Source organism: Mesoplodon bidens, assembly GCF_964165515.1.
Source record: "Mesoplodon bidens genome assembly, chromosome: 1".
Lineage (NCBI taxonomy): Eukaryota > Metazoa > Chordata > Mammalia > Artiodactyla > Ziphiidae > Mesoplodon > Mesoplodon bidens.
Window position 1 is genome coordinate 103,667,188 of NC_138176.1, and position 19,943 is coordinate 103,687,130.

The 19,943-nt window shown below is 45.8% G+C and overlaps 1 protein-coding gene across 3 annotated transcripts in view; it reads right to left on the reverse strand.

The window, feature by feature from the left end:
• AFAP1 (actin filament associated protein 1) overlaps positions 1-19,943 on the reverse strand; it is a 154,911-nt gene that overhangs the window by 79,618 nt on the left and 55,350 nt on the right. For all 3 annotated transcript variants that reach the window (XM_081246258.1, XM_081246256.1, XM_081246257.1), the window contains exons 2-4: positions 17,305-17,433; positions 13,732-13,829; positions 2,515-2,623 (exon numbers count right to left, since the gene is read on the reverse strand). In XM_081246258.1, coding sequence (XP_081102384.1) covers positions 2,515-2,623; positions 13,732-13,829; positions 17,305-17,431 — 334 coding nt within the window. In that variant the 5' untranslated portion in view covers positions 17,432-17,433. The remainder of the gene's footprint in view (positions 1-2,514; positions 2,624-13,731; positions 13,830-17,304; positions 17,434-19,943) is intronic.

A 19,943-nucleotide genomic window follows, 5' to 3' on the forward strand; every position in this document is an offset into this window, starting at 1 on the left:
CCTCGTGCAGCTCCCCTTGATGCCGGCCGGCCCCCGGCACGCCTCTAGCCCGGTTCCCACGACCCCACAGGGTCTTGCGTCTACAACACGCCCCTGCCCCACGACGTGGTTCTGCTTCTTCAGTAAACCGGGCCTGACTCGGGGCTTGACAAAGCTGCCAGAAGCCCATGAGTAAGAGAAGGCGGCGCGACCCTGGCCCGACCCGGCCGCAGACCCCCGCCACGGCTCCCCACGCGGAGGGTCCTGGCCGGCAGCCGAGGCTCAGGCACAGACGTCTGAGCAAAGTGCTGGCACTGCGGACCCACTGCCCCTCCCCAGGCAGCAGCCCTTCCACGGCCCTCCCTCCGGGCTTAGCTCAACCAAAGGGGCCCTACCTCAGCACGTAGGGACACGACACAGTGGTCGCGTGGGCCTTCTCGGACCGAAGATGACCAAAGGTCCCCGCAAGTCAAACAAAATTACTCTCGGTTTCTAGTCTTGAAAGTATGTTGGAGCGGGACAAGGAAGGTGGGAGAAGGCTGGGACCCAGCATTCCCAATGGTGGGAAATACACTCATCAGCAGCTTTTTTTCCTTTATTCATTGTTTTCAGAAAGAGAGGAATCCACTGAAGTTTTGAATTATATCAAGCCGTTTAATTTTTTGTGTTTTCTAATTAATTTACTATCTTCTGAAACAGTGGACACAGAAATTACTTGAATGCGTTTTTCCCAAATGGTTCTAAAATGAAAGAGAAATTTAAATATTTAATATTTGGACCTCAAAACCCAGTATTTCACAGCCTTCCTGTCAGAACTGTCCCTTCTCTCACTCAGAATTCACTAAGAGGCCCTCAAGTATCTATTGATGCTGGGCTGAGGCTGTGTCGGCCTGCTCCAGAGCAAACAGGCACGAGTGAGCGGGAAAGGCCACTGCCCTCCAGGGCCTAAGGTCCCGCTCACCTGGCTTCTGTGTGTCCCTCTTCACGGTCAGAAAATATCCTGGGGGTATTTCCTGGAACGGTCAAGTTAGATTCCGCTTTGCTGAAATGGCCCTGCTTGTTTGCTGCCAGGGGAGAGAAAGATCAGAAAATTCCAAGTCTACATGAAGCAGAGACTTCAGGGGACAGGCAGACGGCGACAATGGAAAGTGTTTCCGTGAGCAGAGGGAGGAGGTGGGAGAACGGGACACAAGATGCGAAGACACGGAAGCCTCTCCATGACACGAGCAGATCACTATTTCACTCCCCATTTTACGCGTGTTTTACAGGAAAGGCAAGCTGGATTCCCTAAGGCAGCACACTCAGATAGGCCACATCTGCCTCATTATGAGACAAAGCACGCTGCCTGCTGCCAGAGTATCGGGAGCAAAAGCAAAGGCAAAGATCTAAAAACAAACTCCAGAGGTAGTTACAAAAGGTGTTCAATGCCACTGCCCTTCTTCTGTGACTGTGAAAGCCGGCTGCCTACAAAGGGGCACTTCTGAGTGCGAGCAGGCAGCTAACGATCATGTCATGACAGCCCTAACGTAGGCCAAAGCATTCTTGTAAAACCTGTATGAATGGGGAACAAAAAAAGAAACAGGAAACAACCTAAATGTCCATCGACAGATGAATGGATAAAGAAGATGTGGTACATATACATAATGGAATATGACTCAGCCATAAAAAAGGGCAAAATAATGCCATTTGCAGCAACGTGGATGCAGCTAGAGATGATCATACTAAGTGAAGTAAGTCAGAAAGACAAATACCATGTGATATCACTTACATGTAGAATCTAATATATGACACAGATGAACCTATCTATGAAACAGAAACAGGGACATAGAGAACAGACTGGTGGTTGCCAAGGGGGAGGGGGGTGGGGGAGGGTTGCAGTGGGGTTTTGTGATTAGTAGATGGAAACTGGTGTATACAGAACAGATAAACAACAAGGTCCTACTGTACAGCACAGGGAACTAGGTTCAATATCCTGGGATAAACCCTAATGGAAAAGAATATGAAAAAGGATGTATATATACGTATAACTGAGTCACTTTGCTGTACAGCAATAATTAACACAACATTGTAATTCAACTATACTTCAATAAAAAATAAATTGAAAAACAAACAAACAGCTACGATGAGATGCCTGCTTGCTCTGTATTTATTTTATAGACACGCTTTCTTGGTGGCACCATGAATGCAGCCTAAGAGGGACGTGCCCTGGTCAAGGTGGCGGGGAGGGACCCCATGAAAACATGCCTCAAAACGTCATTCTCTTCTGACCACAGGGAACACGTTTCACTGGCTGATGCATGCTCCCACAGCAACAAGATTTCACTAATTCTGAGTCACAAGAAAGACAACAATCTGAAATTACCGAAGGTACTTGGTGGACACCTTAGACTTTCAAAACCCTTTCTGTATCTCCCTCCTTGGGTTCAGAATTTCCTGAAGTCCACATTTCCATGGTGTTGTGTAATGCCCCTACTCCCCTTCACCCGAAAAGCAGGAGGGCTCCCCAACAGCCCGGCAGGTCGGGGGGCCACTCACTTGAGGTGATGTATTCTGGAGCCTTCCCGGGACTCAGTGGCACGGCCTCCTCATAGTAGCCTTCTGGGAGAGAGGATGTCGGTAGCGGTGGTGGCCCGCTGTCAGGCGGCTGAGCGAAGAAAGGAAAAAACAACAGAGCACAATCATTAGCAGGAAATTCTGGATTTGCACCTAACAGGTGTCGATGGGCATTTTCCTCCCTCCTTTGTAGAGTCCCTGCAGAAAAAGAACATCATCCAAAGAGCTCCAAAGTTCGGCTCTTGGCAGGATCTCCGCTGCTCACCCGCTCACGGCCACCCTCAGCCCAGCCCTGGCCACGCCACTCAACCCACACGACCTGCTGGCTGTCACCAGACGCGCGCTGGCCCTCGCAGACCCCCCCCCCACCAAGAGCAGAGACAGGCGTCTCTCCTCCCCTCTACCCCACGCCACTGCCCTCCCAGATGCCCAAGCTGACTTTCCCCTTCACGGCCTGCGTCCCACACTGGAGACCCCTGAGGGGCACAGAGATGGCTCAGATCCACCCATGCTCATCACAGAGCAAGCACTAATGACACAGAGACTGAACACATGAGTATGTTTGCCCACAATCTTACCACACTCCTCGTGTGTGCCAGGGAAACGTTTAAAAAAAGAGAAGAGGAAATCACCTATGAGCCCACCTCTAAAAGAAACTGCAAATTATTCTCTGGAGAAGGAATCTGAGACGGAGGCACCCTGATTTTGAAGCCATAACTTCAGAGCATGGAGAGCTGGCAGGCTCAGGACCATCCAGATTCGAGCAAGACCAGCTGAAGCACCATTCTTTCAGAAGTCCCTGATGACTCTAAGGCAGACCCACCTCTTCTTTCCATGAACACGTATGGGATCTGCTTGTTCCATCCCTCACTTGCCCTTAGGTCAACAGAAACAGCTGAAGGGCAGGAAAGCCAACATCCTCCCAACACCTGCTATCTGCCTGGCACTGTCCTAAGCAGCCTCTGCACTAGTTACAAGCTACATCAGGCATCCATCCAGGGATCCTTCAAGGTCGATATTACATCACCTGATGTTTTACAGATATGGGAAGTGAGGCTCGTAGTCTAAATCCTCCTGCTCAAGTTCAGACACTGGTCCATGACACAGCTGGGGTTTTCAAGCACCAGATCTGCCCAGTAAAGAGCTTTTTCATATTCATATTCTCTGTTTCTCTCTCTCTTTCCCTTTCATAACTAGTTCACACCACCTATATCCTATAAGCTAATGGGAAAGATGTCGCTGAGAACGGAAGAGAACAGAGGCCCCAAACTGAAGATCGACCAAGTGCAGTTTCCAAGGAGAACAATGCTCCATAGAATGTGAAACTCCACCACTTTTCCTGTAACTCAAGTCTGAAGCCAAGAAGTCCTCTGCGAATGACTAATCTCCACTGTGCACTCAACCCACTCCTTCCTCTCGCCAGATGAAGAAAGATAATTTACTCCAGGTCATCTGCGCAGTATTCCTTCCCATCCTTGAAGGCAGTTATCTCCCTCCCACTCCCGGGCCCTGATTCCCTTGCACTCCCCTCCCCAGTCTGAGGCCCGCCCGCCATCACCCTGTGCTCTCACACTGTACCACATCCTCCACTCCTATCATCTGGAGAGGAGAGGTGGTGCCTACAATGTAACCTGACACACTGTCCTCCCCGGGTGAGGTCTGAACAGGAGTCTACGCCAGGGTTAAAGCCTCCGCTTTTGGAAGGGGGCTGTTTGATTCCCTGAGTGTTTTTACTCATGAAATGAGGGTGTTTCAACTTCCCCTTAGTATGTTGAAACAGTCAGATTATTCACGTTCTAGAAAAGCATTACAAGTGGCTGGATCGAACGAATGTTTACGAATTAGCACAGGCCCCTTTCTAGTGCTGCAAAGGTGTGTAAGGCCAGGCGCTGACTCTCAGCTGATGGGACTTAGCAGACTTTCAGACCCTGCTGGTGGTCGTGCATTCGACACAACCACTTGATACGTATGCCCTTAAATCCACAATTCCACTTCTAGAAATATATGCCAAGAAGGTCAACTGGTCATACAAGCAAAAACGTATAAGGATGTTCAATAGAAGTTTTTTCCCTCCCAAGTTAAAAACAATCTAAACATTCCCTGAGAGAAGAATGCTTAGGTATCCTGACACAGCCAGGTGCAGACATGTAAAAGGACAGTGCACATCTGCAGTCATTTACTTGAAAAATCTCTACTAGATACTGCCAAGTAAAGGAAACAGGTACCCTATTAGTCTTTCTATCAGAGCTGCGCTTATGCTCACATCTATACAAGGGCAGGTCACTCACCAAAATGTTAACACGAGGTTACTGCTTTTTTATGCACATCCATATAGCTTGCATTTTCTACATAATATTGTTTTTAAAATCAGGAAAAAAAATGACTTTCATTTGAAGTAATACCCCTCAAAAAATAAAACTTATAGAGAAGCACTCTCTTTCTCCAAAAAGGATCTCACACTCCACTCCCAAATGCCATTTGTCCTTGAAATTCTGCCACAGGGGTTCCAGACATGGGCAGAGGTCTGATGGTTTGTTAAAGGGCAAATGAGGGAGAGACAGAAAAAATGTTTTCCCTTTCATAACTAGTTCACACCACCTATATCCTATAAACGAATAGGAAAGATGTCGCTGAGAATGGAAGAGAACAGAGGCCATGGGTGGATCAGAACCACTATTTAGCACCGTTGCTTTCAGAGGAAAAACTTGTCAGATCCTTTCCAGTAGGTCAGAATTCGCTGAAATCACAATTCACAGGAATTTTAAACAGTACAAAATGAGGAAGGCAAGTTTCCAAAGGGGGTCATGGAAACCAGAGCACAGGCAGTAAACTAGCGTGTAGGGTGAAGAAGACCAATGTTCCAGTACTTGGCACGTGGCAGGCCTAGCTCCAGCCTCAGCCTTGGTTTATGCAACCTTCTTCTAAATCTGGGTACCAATCTCCTCCCTGTAAATGAGGGCGTGGGATCATATAACCTCTGATGTCCATCCCGGCTCTAAGATTCCAGCTGTAGCCTCCTTATAAGGTTGCAGGTCATCAGTCAATAAAGCCAACTTTACACATTTCAAAACTGTAGTGAGAGTTGACTTTGGGTCCTCACTACCTGATTGATGACACTGTAATCTCTGGCCAGAGCACGTACTCAAATGTACCTTCTGACAGTAAGGCTACACACCAACGTGGCATCATGCTACTTTGGATCTGGCGGCTTCCCTTCAATGCTAGAAGAGACCCAGTCCGTGCACAAAGGTCTGCCACCATCTTGCACTGGTCACCAGAGTCTTCCTGGACTGGCTCTCAGAAAACACACACTAATAGAATAAGGGACTCAAGTCTAACCCTCACAGCCTTCTCAGATACTGACAAAGAAGGATGAGAAACTGTTTTCCTCAAGGAATGACTGATCTGTGCTGCGTCCTAGACAGGAAAGTAGAGATGGCATGGTACCAGTTCCTAGATAACCTTTAAATTCACTGAAATATTTCTCCCACGAATGAATGCTTAAGTGAATGTGACTTTTTTCCGGAAATCTTATCTGCCTTAGGCATTGTAAATTTCTCGTTTAAGGTGTCAGCATCTTATTAGAGAAAACCAATACTTACAACTGGACAGGAATATAATCGAGAGGCTTGCTTGGCTCACAATACTGGCCATAATTTAATTTCTACCTTTTTGTTAAGAAAAGCCCGTTAGTATTGGGTTGGCCCAAAAAGTTCATTCACGTAACCCAAACGAACTTTTTGGCCAACACAGTATTTGTCTTTGCTACTTAAAGGAAAAGCCTCGTAGAAAATTTTTTCCATTAATAATAATAAATATTAAGATCTAATTATATGGCATAAATACAATGATTATTATTGTTATTGCTATTATTCCAACAAAATAATAATAATGACTATTTACGGTCTGCCTTCCGTGTGTCACGCATTGTTCTGGAACACTTTATATATTTTTTCTCTTGTTGAGAAAACAACGCTGAGAGATTGGTATTCTGATTCTGATTTTACAAACGAGGAAACTGAGGGGGATGCAAGACCCTGCCCAGCACCCCCGTGCTGCAGAGCTGCTTAGTGGAGAAGCCAGGAGTCGGCCGGGTGGGCACAGACGAGCGCTTACTGCTGCGGCGGTCGAGCCAGACAGGATGCAGGGAAGGAACCGTGCAACCCACCAAGGCCACTGGATCCAACCCGACGCTCCCGGCTCCTGCAGCACGGCGGGATCCGTGCGTTCCTGAGGAAGGCACGTCCACGGCGGCTCTACCTCCGTGCCCACTCTGCCCTTCCTCCCTCTCCTCTCTGCTGCTGCCCCCCACCTTCCCCTCCTCCGGCCCCCATTAATCACTCAGTCCTCTGCACCAGACACACCAATGAACCCTGAGACCTAATTTTAGCAGAGAAAAACACCAGCCTAGACTTTGGAATGGCTTTCTGACTTTAATTCTATACATACAGTGATACATCCAGATTCTATCTTTCTGGTTACAGTGATTAAAATCTGTTAAGAGTAGCAGCTAAAAACGATATGACCTGACAGAAGACAAGAAGGGTTCATGCTCTAGCTCTGCCACATATCAGCAAAACCCTTCTTGGCTGACGAGAATACGGTAGCAGCACTCCACAGCATCACCTAAGCTTCCCGAGGACCGGAAGGGAGGGATTGTCAACGGATAACAAAAGTTTATGGCCTCAAGTGCAAAACATGGTTTCAATCCTAACATCAAGAATTTTGAGCAGACACTCTTCTTGGCAAAATAAAAGTTTTTATCCAAATGACACCCCCTTCCATTCTGATCACTATTTAATTTGCATGCCAACAGCACTTGAGTAAACACTGGGAAATTATTCACACATATTTTCTCAAGTTTTATTTATACACGACTAAGAATGAGAGTCCATGGGGCACATCTTCTTCCCTTCCTTCTCTAGCAGGAGGCGGGCTCCCACAGGGAAGGCAGGACAGTGCAACAGCAGTGCCAACGGGACACGGAATAAATCCAAGATGAAGATGCCACAGGAATGAGACGTGACACTAAACGCTGCGATTTTTCGAAAGACAAGGAAAAAAGGAACAGGATGGTTCACAGCCACTAAAAGGATCACATCTGACTTCTCCGGAAAATAAAATGGTTTTGTTGTTTTAAATCTTGGGCTTTAGTCAAAACTCTGCAACTGATAAAATACCGGACTTTGTCATACAATCTCAAAGAATCTCGTAATCCCATCTGTCAAATGGAGATAATGAAGTTGCTGTGAAAGTACTTTAGGAAGGATAAAATGCCATCAGCAGGCAGGTGGTAAGGGCTGGGACCAAAACATCATTGTTTCCTAGAGACAGGAAGTAGGATGCTGGTTACCAGGGGCTAGAGGGGTGCAAGGCATTGCTTACTTCGGACAGAGTTTCAGTTTGGAAAGATGAACAGTTCTGGAGATGGATCGTGGCAATGGTTGCACAACAACGTATGTACTTTACACCACTAAACTGGATACTTACAAGTGGTTAAAATGGTAAAGTCTGTGTTATGTGTATTTTACCACAATAAAAAAACGACCTGGGGCTTCCCTGGTGGTCCAGTGGGTTAAGACTCTGCACTCCCAGTGCAAGGGGTCTGGGTTAGATCCTTAGTCAGGGAACTAGATCCCACATGCATGCCGCAACTAAGGAGTCTGTGTGCTGCAACTAAGAGTCCGCATGCCGAAACTGAGAAGTCCACATGCTGCAACTAAAGATCCCGCATGCCGCAACTAAGACCTAGCACAGACTAAATAAATAAATAAATAAATATTTTTTTAAAAAACGACCTTGCTGTTATCTGCTGGTATAATAAGGCATCACATTTACATCAGGTCTAGCCTTAAAATAGCACAACACTAATTTGCGTCTTCTACCCCATCTAAACACAGTGCAACCCTCTGCCGTTTAAATGATCCAACAAAGATATTTCTAGAAAATGCCTTGATGGGGTATCATACAGATCATATACAGCCCCCAAAGGGGTCTCCTTGCTCTCTGCTCTCAGCTAGGAAGGTCTGAAGTCTCCCTGTCCCGTAGACCCACTGTTCCTCTAAGCGGAGGAGGGGAGGGCAGAAAGCACAATTCCCGACTGTCTGGATCAGAGCCGGCTGGTGGGCTGGGCGGTGGGGCCTGGCGGCCAGTGTCAACACAGATGGGACCCATTTCCGGATGAACCGGCCGCCTTCGCAAATGCTCCCTCAGCACGGGCTGCAATGCTAACTACGTACCGTCCCTTTGATAGCTGCACAACTCTCGGTGTGAAACAAAAACCAAAATCTGTTGAGAAGCACAGCCCTTCCCGGAAATGTTTTCATTATGCATATGCATATTTTGGCCCGCTCCAGTCTCCCCTGGAAAGCAAGGGAGGCGGATGGGTCTGTAAACACGCTGCACACCGTACCTCGCTCTCAAAGGTCAAGGGAAGTTCTGAATTCCACGGCGCGCATACCCACACTCCCGCCGCCCGGCCCAAGCTCCACCGGCCACACTGAAGGGGTCGCCGGTTCGCCCAGGACCCTGGGCTGCAGCCGCATTGACTCCAAGAGCAAAACAGAAACGTGCAGAAACAGAAACAGAAACTTCCTGTACAGAAGTGTCATCAACGTTACAAGACGGACTTTTTGATGTGGCTCCTGACCTTGAGCGGCCGTCGGTGTCTTCTGCTTTGTGATTATGAGGAACACAAAGAAGGAGAGAAACAAGCATCATCTTCAAAAGGTTAAAGTTTAGTTTAATTAAGAGAATGCCAAAATGAGGCATTGCTGATCAATGGGTATAAAGTTTCAGTTATGCAAAATGGACACATTTTAGAGATCCACTGGATCCCCTTTTTTTTTCTTTTACTGTTACCACCTGAGTGTAATTCACCAGCCAACCGGGGCACAGAGACCCGTCCAGTCTCTGCCACACCTGTGGTGGGGGGCCCACCTGGGTGTCAGCCAGCGAGAGGGGAGCGCTGATGCCTGAGGGAGCCGCAGAGAGCCGGGTGAGGGCCCTCAGCCAGGGGTGCGCCAGGCCCGAAATGGGGGGTGAAGGGTGCCGAGCGTACTCGGGAAAGTGGCCAGTGTGACCCCACCCTCCTGCCCAGCCCCTCGAGGGTCCAGAAAAAAAAAGGATGTCAAGAGATAGTTAACAATAACTGCATAAAGCACTGTTCAGCACTAAAAGGGATAAAAAGATAGAAGCGGACTCATTTCTCAGAGATTGTAACACACATGGCTGTGATAAAAGGCAGTGTTCCTTCAATACATGCCACGAAAGAGTAAAAGATGCAATCGTGGCTCAAATGAGTAAGAAATAATACCCGGTTGGAGCATCCTAAGTCTTACACTAAAAACAAATCCTTCGGTCATTCATAGTTGCCTTGAGGACCATTCCGAACTGCTCTGCAGGCCCACGGGCCCCTCGAGGTTTAACTCCTGCAGGGTGTTCTGGCCTCATCCGCGGACAACTCATCCAAATCCTATTATTCAGACATGCAGAGGGGCTTGTAATGCTCTAGTCCATCGGGGTCTCTCTCGGGTCTGTGCCTTAATTTGTGGTACTCCCTCTGCCCGGCATAGCCTCCTACCCAATCCCACTTCTAGTCCACTACCAGCTAATTCTCCTGGAAGTCAGAGTGCCAGCAGCGAATGACCAACTGGACAAAAGCCACCTCATCAAAGGCAATTTACTGAATGACAGGCTTACTTGCTGAATAATGAATTCCCTGATAAACTACCAGGAAAATACAGCCGAGCTGTCTTAACCCCTCTCCACTTCACTGACTCACTGAGCTGACAGATGTTCTTCATTCTGTCTGTAAAATGCCCTGACGGATATCCATAAAATGCTCACCCTTCGTGGCCAACGGGCTCCTGTCCAGAGTGCCTACAAAACAGTGCCATCTGCTAAGTCTGCACTATCGCCAACAGTCAGCTTTGTTCTTTAAATTCTTACACTTATAATTATTTATTTTGCTTTATTTGGTTAGCTACTACATAAATAAATCAGGGAAAAAACAAGTGCAAAAGGAGAGTTGATGATTCTCTGAGATGCTTTAGAAAGGTTCAGTCAAGACAAACGGCAACAAAAGAAAAGACACAGTTATTCAATTAGGAGTGGTCCAGTCAGCTGTAAAAGAGCAGCCCTGGTAAAATTCTAGGGACTCTCAAAATCAGATCGTTTCGCAAGTGTCTGAACTTAACTCCACTTTAGGAAACAAAAACTGGGAATTATTAGTCCTATATCACAAGTATGGATTATGTAGAAAAGACAACCCATAGCCCCACACTCAAAGGATGCAGCTCTTGGCCCTACATCAAGGTCTTAGGAGATTTATATCAAGAAACAGCATTGGCTTAGAGGCTGAGTTTGGAAAACTCTCTTGACACCCATGTTAGGAACCAGTAGTGAGGAATTACCCACTGGTCAAACTCCTACTCAAAAATGATTGGTTTAGGGCTTCCCTGGTGGCGCAGTGGTTGAGAGTCCGCCTGCCGATGCAGGGGACACGGGTTCGTGCCCCGGTCCGGGAAGATCCCACATGCTGCGGAGCGGCTGGGCCCATGAGCCATGGCCGCTGAGCCTGTGCGTCTGGAGCCTGTGCTCCGCAACGGGAGAGGCCACAACAGTGAGAGGCCCGTGCACCACAAAAAAAAAAAAAAAAAAGATTGGCTTAAATTTGAAATGTTTAAAGCACATGATACCCCTTTTAGAATTCCTCCATTTAACCAACATTTTTAATTAACCAGCTACCAGTTCCAACTTCACTGGTAGGACAGCTTCTCGACCACCTTAAATCACAGCAGTTTGCCGCGCTGCAGCCAAAGATGGGCAGGAGACAAGGAGAGAAGAGGGAGAGAAAATAGTGGATGAAGAATAAACTGCATTCGAGGAAAAATCCATAGAAAGGGATTGACTATTCAACCGTCAAAAATGGTACAAAATGTTGACCATCCAATGACTACTCTGTTTGAAATTGCCATTGAAACTGAGATTCACTCCTCCTGGCCTGGCACATCAAAGACAAGCATTTTAGTCCAGGCCGGCTGGATGGCACTTCATGTACCACTAAAGAACAATCCATGAAATTCCTATAACCATCACTACTGTTCTGGCTGCTTCGAGAGGTCTGCATTTCACCTTCAGTCTTGAAACGCCTTTCCCAACCTGCACTGTGCTGATGAAATACAAGACACAGCGTATTGAGACAGATCATAAAGTCAGTTTAGAAAGAAAAATAAAAGTAAACCAGAGCACAAAAACCAGGAGCTTCATGAACTACTGATTTCTCACATCTAGTTCTTTATCTTGTAGACAAACAATATATCAGTAAACAGGATTAATACTATGATTCTGTATTATATCTAAAAACATCAAATGAGACAATGAAAAAGAGCTATAATTGAGTCACAGTTTCTACAAGAAACAGGAAGAAATTTTTAAAAAAGGAAAACAATTACTAAAAATAAGTTTATAAAGGAAAAATACATAATACATAATGTTAAAAAAATAAAAACAGCATATAAAAATCATATATTCAATATGCTTTCCACAGTGGAAAGATTAAATGTATAAAACAAAAGAAAAATAAAGCAAGCTACAAAAGTGAGCTACATATGTAATTTAAATTTTTCTAGTAGCCATAGAAATTGATGAAATTGGTTTTATTAATACATCTTCTTTAACTCAATATAACTAAAATATAATTCACGTTATCAGCATATCAGAATGTCCATTTTTAACACGCTCCCCGGAAGTCTGAGAAGCACAGCCCTACAAAGTAATAGCTGGCTCTTGCACGGGGCTTAACAGATGCAAGGCATATATTCCAAGCGCTTGAGTTCCATCAACTCTTTTCATCTTCACAAGAATCACACTAAGTGGGCACTATTACTACACTCGTTTCAGAATGAGGCATCTCAGGCACAGAGACATGAAAGCCACAGTCTGAACTCACACAGTAAGTGTCAGAGCTGGTGCTTGGACGCAGGAACCGTGCTCCCATCCACACCCTGGACCCCGCGGCCTCCCCAGAGCCCAGCTCGGGAACAGGCTTAGGTTCCTGAGAAAACCTTCTCCCGTCAGTGAGTCATGCTGGCATCGGCTTTGTTGCCATGCCTCCCCAAATAGTATTGCTGAGAAAAGGCTGGATTCGAAATCAAAAGAATACGTTACAAAAAACTGTATTTTTACCTTTCCTACTGCCCTTGAGCAATCACATCTTCACTGGACCCACACCTCCTTTTCTGGAAAATGGAAATACACACTATTCACATGTTTAGGGGTATTTTAGGGGTTCCCTGAGGTCAGGTTGTAAGGATTAAATGAAATTATAAGTGAAAAAAGAGCAAGCATGATCTGTGACAGGTGGTAGGGACCCAGTAAGCACTGATTTCCTTCCATCTCCTTTACAATGATAATTACTGAGTACTCACTGGACCTCAGCCATGTGCTGGGGCCCAGGCAGAACAGAAACAAATGAGATGGGGCCGGCTTCCCTGCAGTGCCTTTCCTGGTAGAGAGATAATCAGCTGATTCACAGAGAAAGCAAATGTTAAGAAGAGAGTTGCTACATAACTGATTTTGCTCTAATTTTGAATAAAAGCCTAATTTCCCTGAGTAAGCAAATTAGAAAATAGCAAAAGGCAGAAAAAGCTGAATGGTCCATGAAAAATGGCATACGTGAGTATCCCCAGATTGCAAAAAGAGTAAAAGAACTCCAAAACCAATTCTGAATGCAGAAAATCAAATAAAACACACGTCCCTGGACTATGTGCATATTTTTCTTCTTGGGGGGAAAAAAAGAATACTTACTCCCAGAAGAAGCATAGCAATGAGCATTAAAGTTTCAGGCTAAGGTATTCACATTCAGAGTTAACCCAGAAAGAGGGGCAAGTCCCTAGGCTCTACTCTCATTGTTTTGCCTGCTAAATCATCTGAGTTTTTTAAAATCCAACTTAAGAACAGATTTCCATGGACCTGTAGCTCCAGCAATTTTCAAAGAACCGTCAGCCTCCTAAGAGAAGGCTACATTTATAGCCTCCCACTTAGCCATTACTAGCATCCAAAAAACACACTCAAAGGAGTGCCTTGGGCAAAACGTGGCCTTCCTTTCTTCCAGAATTGGGCTTTTATCACCTGCCCCTGGAACCAAAAGTAACACAGACGTCTGGTGATTCTTGTGATGGTGGGGCTTTAACTCACCAGCCACGGCTGCGGGATCTCTGGCAGAGGCATCTGGGGAGGGGCCGGCAGGCTGTTGGGGGTCTCTGGCTTCGTAGCATGATCTTTCACTTCAAAACCTGTACCAACCAGAACCACAGAACTGGATGAGGAGGAGAAGGAAGATAAAGATGGCACTGCTGGCAGCTATCACCTCCTTGGCCCCATACTGAATACATTGCAAATACATATTTATTCTCTCTAATCCTTTACAACAGTCCTGCAGGGTAGGTATTCTTCTTCTCCATTCTACAGGTGAAGGATCTATGGCTGGAAAAAAAAGGTTGAAGTACTTAATTGGAACACCTGACAGGTAGAAATGATGGAGCAGGCACCAAAGTCGACATCCTTTCCAATGCCAGGCAGCCTCTCAAAGGCAAGCTGCCTCTCCCGAACTTCCACTCAGGTTAGTACTGATACTTACCCACGTACCAAGGGGGCAGACGCTTTCCTGGGAATCATTAAGTCTGCATCAAGTACCCTCCTAAGGTCCGATGCTGTAACAGACACACTCATTGTTGACAAGGTTGATAATAAGCTCGTACCCTCAGGGCATCATATTCAAGTTGGGAAGACAAACATACATACAACAGACTCTCAGAAACCATGGTGAGCACTGTACCAGTGAAGGCAGGAAAGAGGAGGAAACTACTTTAATCTGGGCACAGTGGTATTTACATGCGAAGGACTCACCTTTCTAGATCTAGAAAAATAACTGCTCAACAATGATCACCTATGATGGGTCAAGCATGACGTTGCAGGCTGGGAAAAGACAAAGACTCTGACCTGCGGAAGCCACAACAAGACCGGAATTTTGGCAGAGGCCTGGAAACAATAAAAAAAGAGAAGAGGGCTTCCCTGGTGGCGCAGTGGTTGAGAATCTGCCTACCAATGCAGGGGACACAGGTTCGAGCCCTAGTCTGGGAAGATCCCACATGCCGCGGAGCAACTAGGCCCGTGAGCCACAACTACTGAGCCTGCGCATCTGGAGCCCGTGCTTCACAACAAGAGAGGCCGCGATAATGAAGAGGCCCGCGCACCGCGATGAAGAGTGGCCCCTTCTTGCTGCAACTGGAGAAAGCCCTCGCACAGAAACGAAGACCCAACACAGCCAAAAATAAATAAATAAAATAAAGAATTATTCTTTATTAAAAAAAAGAAAGAAAGAAAGAAAAAGAACAAGTGGAAACTCTACCATCAAACAATCAGTGGCTGAGTTTTAAGCAAATTAAAGAGCTGAAGAGAAAAATCAATGAATTGGAAAATAACATCCAGAACAAAGCACGGAGAGAAAAGGGGTTGAAACTCATTGGGCAGAGCAAGAGAGGAAGGGAAATCAAGAGAAAGCAAACAGCAACACCAGAGGCAGGAGGCCCAAACAGCAGTGTGTTCAGACCGTTAGTCTGAAGTGGCTGGGAAACAGGTGTATGCAGAGGAGATGAGGTCGAAAGAAATGCTACTTCTACTAGTAAAATCAACAGTAGGAAATAACAGTCAATAGTTGCTGAGTGTCTGTCGTGTGTCAGGCACTGCTTGGAAATGTTTTATATGATCTCGTCAATCCGTACCACATCCCTCCGAGGTAGGTGCTACTGTCCGCCCTTCTTACAGGTGAGGAAGCTGAAGCATCTAGGGATTAAGTAACTTGCTCGAGGTTACAGACTGGGTAACAGGTAGAGACAGAAATCAAAGCCCCTTTGACTGTATAGTAGACAGGCGTGACCACACGTCATAAGGGGCCTGGGGTTCATCCACGGGCAACGGAAGATACTGAAAGGCAGGGAAGCAGCAACATCATTTCAAAGTGAACTTTCATCTCTGTCTTTATCTCTATCTCTGTCACTGTCTCTATCTATCCTACTGGTTCTCTCTATCCTACTGCCCCTCAGACATGGTCCTCATCCTGCACTCCTACCTCAGGAACTGGTCCCACCATCCACCCAGGGCCTCACAGAGCTCTCATTCAATCTGCAGCCAGATCTCTGAACCCACTGCCCAGACTGACAAGGTGAGCTTTCTGGAACGCAAATCTAACTGTGTCAAATCATGGCTTCGTACGCTAAAAATCAATGACTTGTACATTCAAATGGGTGAAGTGCATGGTATGTGAATTATATCTCAGTGAAGCTGTTTACAATAAACCTCTATATCTCATCCAGGTATCTCCTACCCAGCCGTCAGGATTCTAACACCATATCCTCCAAGAACGGCCCCCAGCCCCTCCCCGCCCCAGACCCCCGCTCTCTCTCTCACTAAATTGGTTTGGACCCTCCTCTTGGGTGTTCTCTTAACACTGATGCCCTCTCCCTGCTATTCTGTCTTACCCACTGTGAACAAAAGAGTTAACACAGCAGGCCTGAGGCTGCGGCTTTCAGAAGTGTTCCCACCATTCCCTAATCGATAAGGTTGGTCTACTCTGCCTAGACTGTTTGGGCAAACAACACGATCTCACGCCAAACACCTGCTGTGATGGCGAATTCTGTGTGCCAGCCTGACCGGGCTCAGCGATGCTCAGAGAGCTGGGAGAACGTCATTTCTGGGTGTATCTGTGAGAATGTTTCTGGAAGAGATTAGCATTTGCGTTGCAGAGCTCAAAAGGGGATGGTCCTCCCCAGTGTGGGTGGACATCATCCAACCCATGGAGGACCTGAACAGAACAAACAGGCCGAGGAAGGGCGGGTGCACTCTCTCTGCTTGAGCCAAGTCGCCCATCTTCTCCCACCCTCGGACGCTGGCCTTCTTAGCTCTCTGACCAGGACTTGAACCATGAGTCCCCCCTAATGCTCAGGCCTTTGGACTCGAACTGAATTACAGAACTGGCTTTCCTCAGTCTCAAGTCTGCAGAGGGCAGACTGTGGGACTTCTGAGGCTCTGTAATCACAGAAGCCAATCCCTACAGCAAATCTCCTCTTTTATCTCTATCTATATCTCTCTGTCCTATCGGTTCTCTTTCTCTGGGGAACCCTGACTAATACACCTGCTTTCCTGGGTGTCTGGGATTTTGGTACGTGCCAGGCGGAGGGTGCTTATGTGACCCGCCCCCAGTAAAGTCCTTAGGCACTGAGTCTCCGGTGAGCTTCCCTGAACAGAAACATTGCACACAGGCTGCTGCATTTTTGTTGCTGAGGAAAGAGTGTGATCTGTGGGACCCTCGTGGGAGGAGGAGCATAAGTAGCCTGCACATGGCCCCTCCAGACTTGGCCTGAGTCTCTTGCCCTTATGATCTGGCCTTGTATCCTTACTACCTGTGTGATGAATCCCAGGCATGAGAAAGTACAACTCCATGCTGAGTCCTGCTAGCGAATCCCCCAGTGTTGGGGCGCTCTTAGGGACCCGCCCAACACACCTACTTTAAGCCTAACCCCTAAGGTCTTTATCTTTCTAAACGCAGAGGCTAACACAGTACCTGGCACGTAGTAAGGCCTTCCATGACAACTCGATGAATGAATACATTCATTCATTCATGAATGTGTTTTGGAAAGATGAGAATTAAAGACGGCTTAGAGGCAAAAAGAGACTGGAAGAAGAAAGACTAGCAGTTTGAATGAGACATACCTTTGGATGCCTGTATCCTCAGCAGGATGTCTGTGATAACTGCCTTTTTCTCCCTGACAGTTGAGGTTAGGTATTCATGGTCCAGGAGTTCAAGAAAGAGACGAAGTTCAACGATTAACTCTTCCATTGCTGAAAACAAAGGAGAGAGGAAAGGTACTATGAGACCCACCAATTTGCAGGTGTCAAAACACGAATGCTAAATTTTACTCGAAGTATTTCATTTTTAGCTTGATGGCTGAATATTGTTTTCCAACAGGAAACACAAGTTAGCTGAAACCGGGGCGTCAGAAAGATTCACGCCTCATCTTCTAGACCAATGTGCTCCTCCACCACTTCTGCTCTGAGGCAGAGGTGTTCGGCTGGGAGAAGCCCTGAAGCCACACTGCCAACAGATGGAGTCACGACCCGAGAGCCTGACAGCATCATCTGCTGGCAACTGCATGATATTAAATTTCAGTGTCAGGAAGGAGACGGGAGTTTAAAATGCCAAATAGTCTTCAGACAACTACTAGGACATGGGAACTCAACACCCAACTCTGTGTTTTGCAGGGCTGGCTCCCTCCCCAGGAAGACTGTGAGCGCTTTACAGTTACAACAACGATGCTGGGTGCCGGGAAGGACCTCGATATAAGTTCAGATCCTGACTTCCATCGTGTCTTTTCTTTCTGGGACTACAGCAGACTTCCCCTCTGACACCCACAAGACTGCACCATGGGGCTGGTGTCAGCAATTTTTACCCCATGATGTGAACCTCTGAGTGATGCCAACGCCCTTTGAGGGTGTCCACGAGGTCAAACTATTTTCATAATATATGACATTATTCACTTTTTCCTGCGCTAATGGTGCAAATGAAGGGGTGGTTAAACTTCTGGCATCTTAGTGCAAATCAAAGCAGTGACACCAAACTATACTATACTGTATCCCTCACTTACACACTAGCAGTAAAAATAAGTAAATAAATAAAAGTTTTAAAATGCTACTTTCACTTAAGAGTGTCTTTGATGAAGCAGTAAAAATCATTGCTTTCATTAGATCTCAACCCTGGAGGATACACCTCTATCACGTGCTGTGTGGTGAGGTGGGAAGTACGCATGAAACACCTCTCTTGCGGACTCAAGTACCACGGTTGTCTAGAGAAGAAGCATGTGTACAACCTTCTGAGCTGTGAGTTACACTAAGCCACTTTTTTCATGCAGCACCAAAGAAGAAATGATAGACAAACCGCGATTATTCAGACTTGAGTATGTGAGTGACATTTTCTCAAAAATGAACAAAGTGAGCTTATCATGCCCAGGTAAACAATAACAGCATTTATCGCCAATGACACAATTTGAGCTTCCGCGGGAAAACAGAATTTTGAACACGTGTATCCACCACTAGGAACATGACAGCTTCTCAACAGAGACTTTTCCAATGAGATCAGGAACGACATTGAGGTACCTCATCTCCTGGTGCATAAAGCAGTGTGTTGACATTTGGAAGCTCTACTCAACTCAGGAAACCATGATGTCATAAAAGCACACGTGGGTAAAGGTCCATCTAATGTGTAAAAATAAGCTGAAATATCTTCATGTAACAGAAAAGGAAGTGTTCTTTGATACAGCGCCAGATTCCACATTGCAACTAACCTTAAGAAACTACCACTTGTTGAGTTTTGGTGTAGTATCAAAGAATATTCACAATTTTCTGAAAAGGCACTAAAATACTCTTGTCTTTTCCAAGTACATAGCTTTGTGAGGCCAGATCGTCTTTAGGTACTTCCACCAAAACAGCGGTTCATCACAGTCAGAATGCAGAAATAGATATGAGCATCCAGCTTTCTTCTGTTAAGCCAGATACTGAAGATACTTGTAGAAATATAAACAATGCCACTCTTTCACAAATTATCTCGTAATGCAGTTACTTTTCATAAATATATTAATAAATATCTTAAAAATCTGTCAGGTTTAAATTCTAATATGATAACTATCTACAGATATAACCACATAAATAAAAGCTCTTGAGGGTCCTCAATATATATTTTGAGACCAAAAAGTCCTAAGCAAAAAAGTTCAAGAACGACCGGTCTATGAAATTCTTCCCAAATTTACAATTCCACAAGTCTACAACACACTCCAGAATACAAGATCCTAACTGAGGCCACCCTTTTATAATTACCAAAGCTCTCATAATTTTAGACAAGTGGGCAGAGAAATTGCAAATGAGTTCAGAGTAGGCGAGATGTGTCCGAGGCTGTTCACTTTTCCTAATTGGGCAATTTCCTAATTTCCCCTCTATGCAATGAAGGGGCTGGATTAAGTTAGTCTTTAGGGTCTTTTTCATTAGGAGAACAATTTCCCAATGATTCTAAGTAGAAAACAATCTCATCTATACTTTAAAAATGATGGGCTGCTAGTGTTATTCATAATAGCCAAAATGTGGAAACAACCCAAATGTCCACTGATGGATGAATGAATAAATAAAATGTGGTCTATCCATACAGTGATATATTATTCCGTCTTAAAAAGGAAGAAAATCCTGACACATGCCACACCACGGATGAACCTTGAGGGCATTATGCTGAGTGAAATAAGCCAGACACAGAAGGACAAATACTGTATGCTTCCAATTCTATGAGGTCCCTAGAGTCATCAAACTCA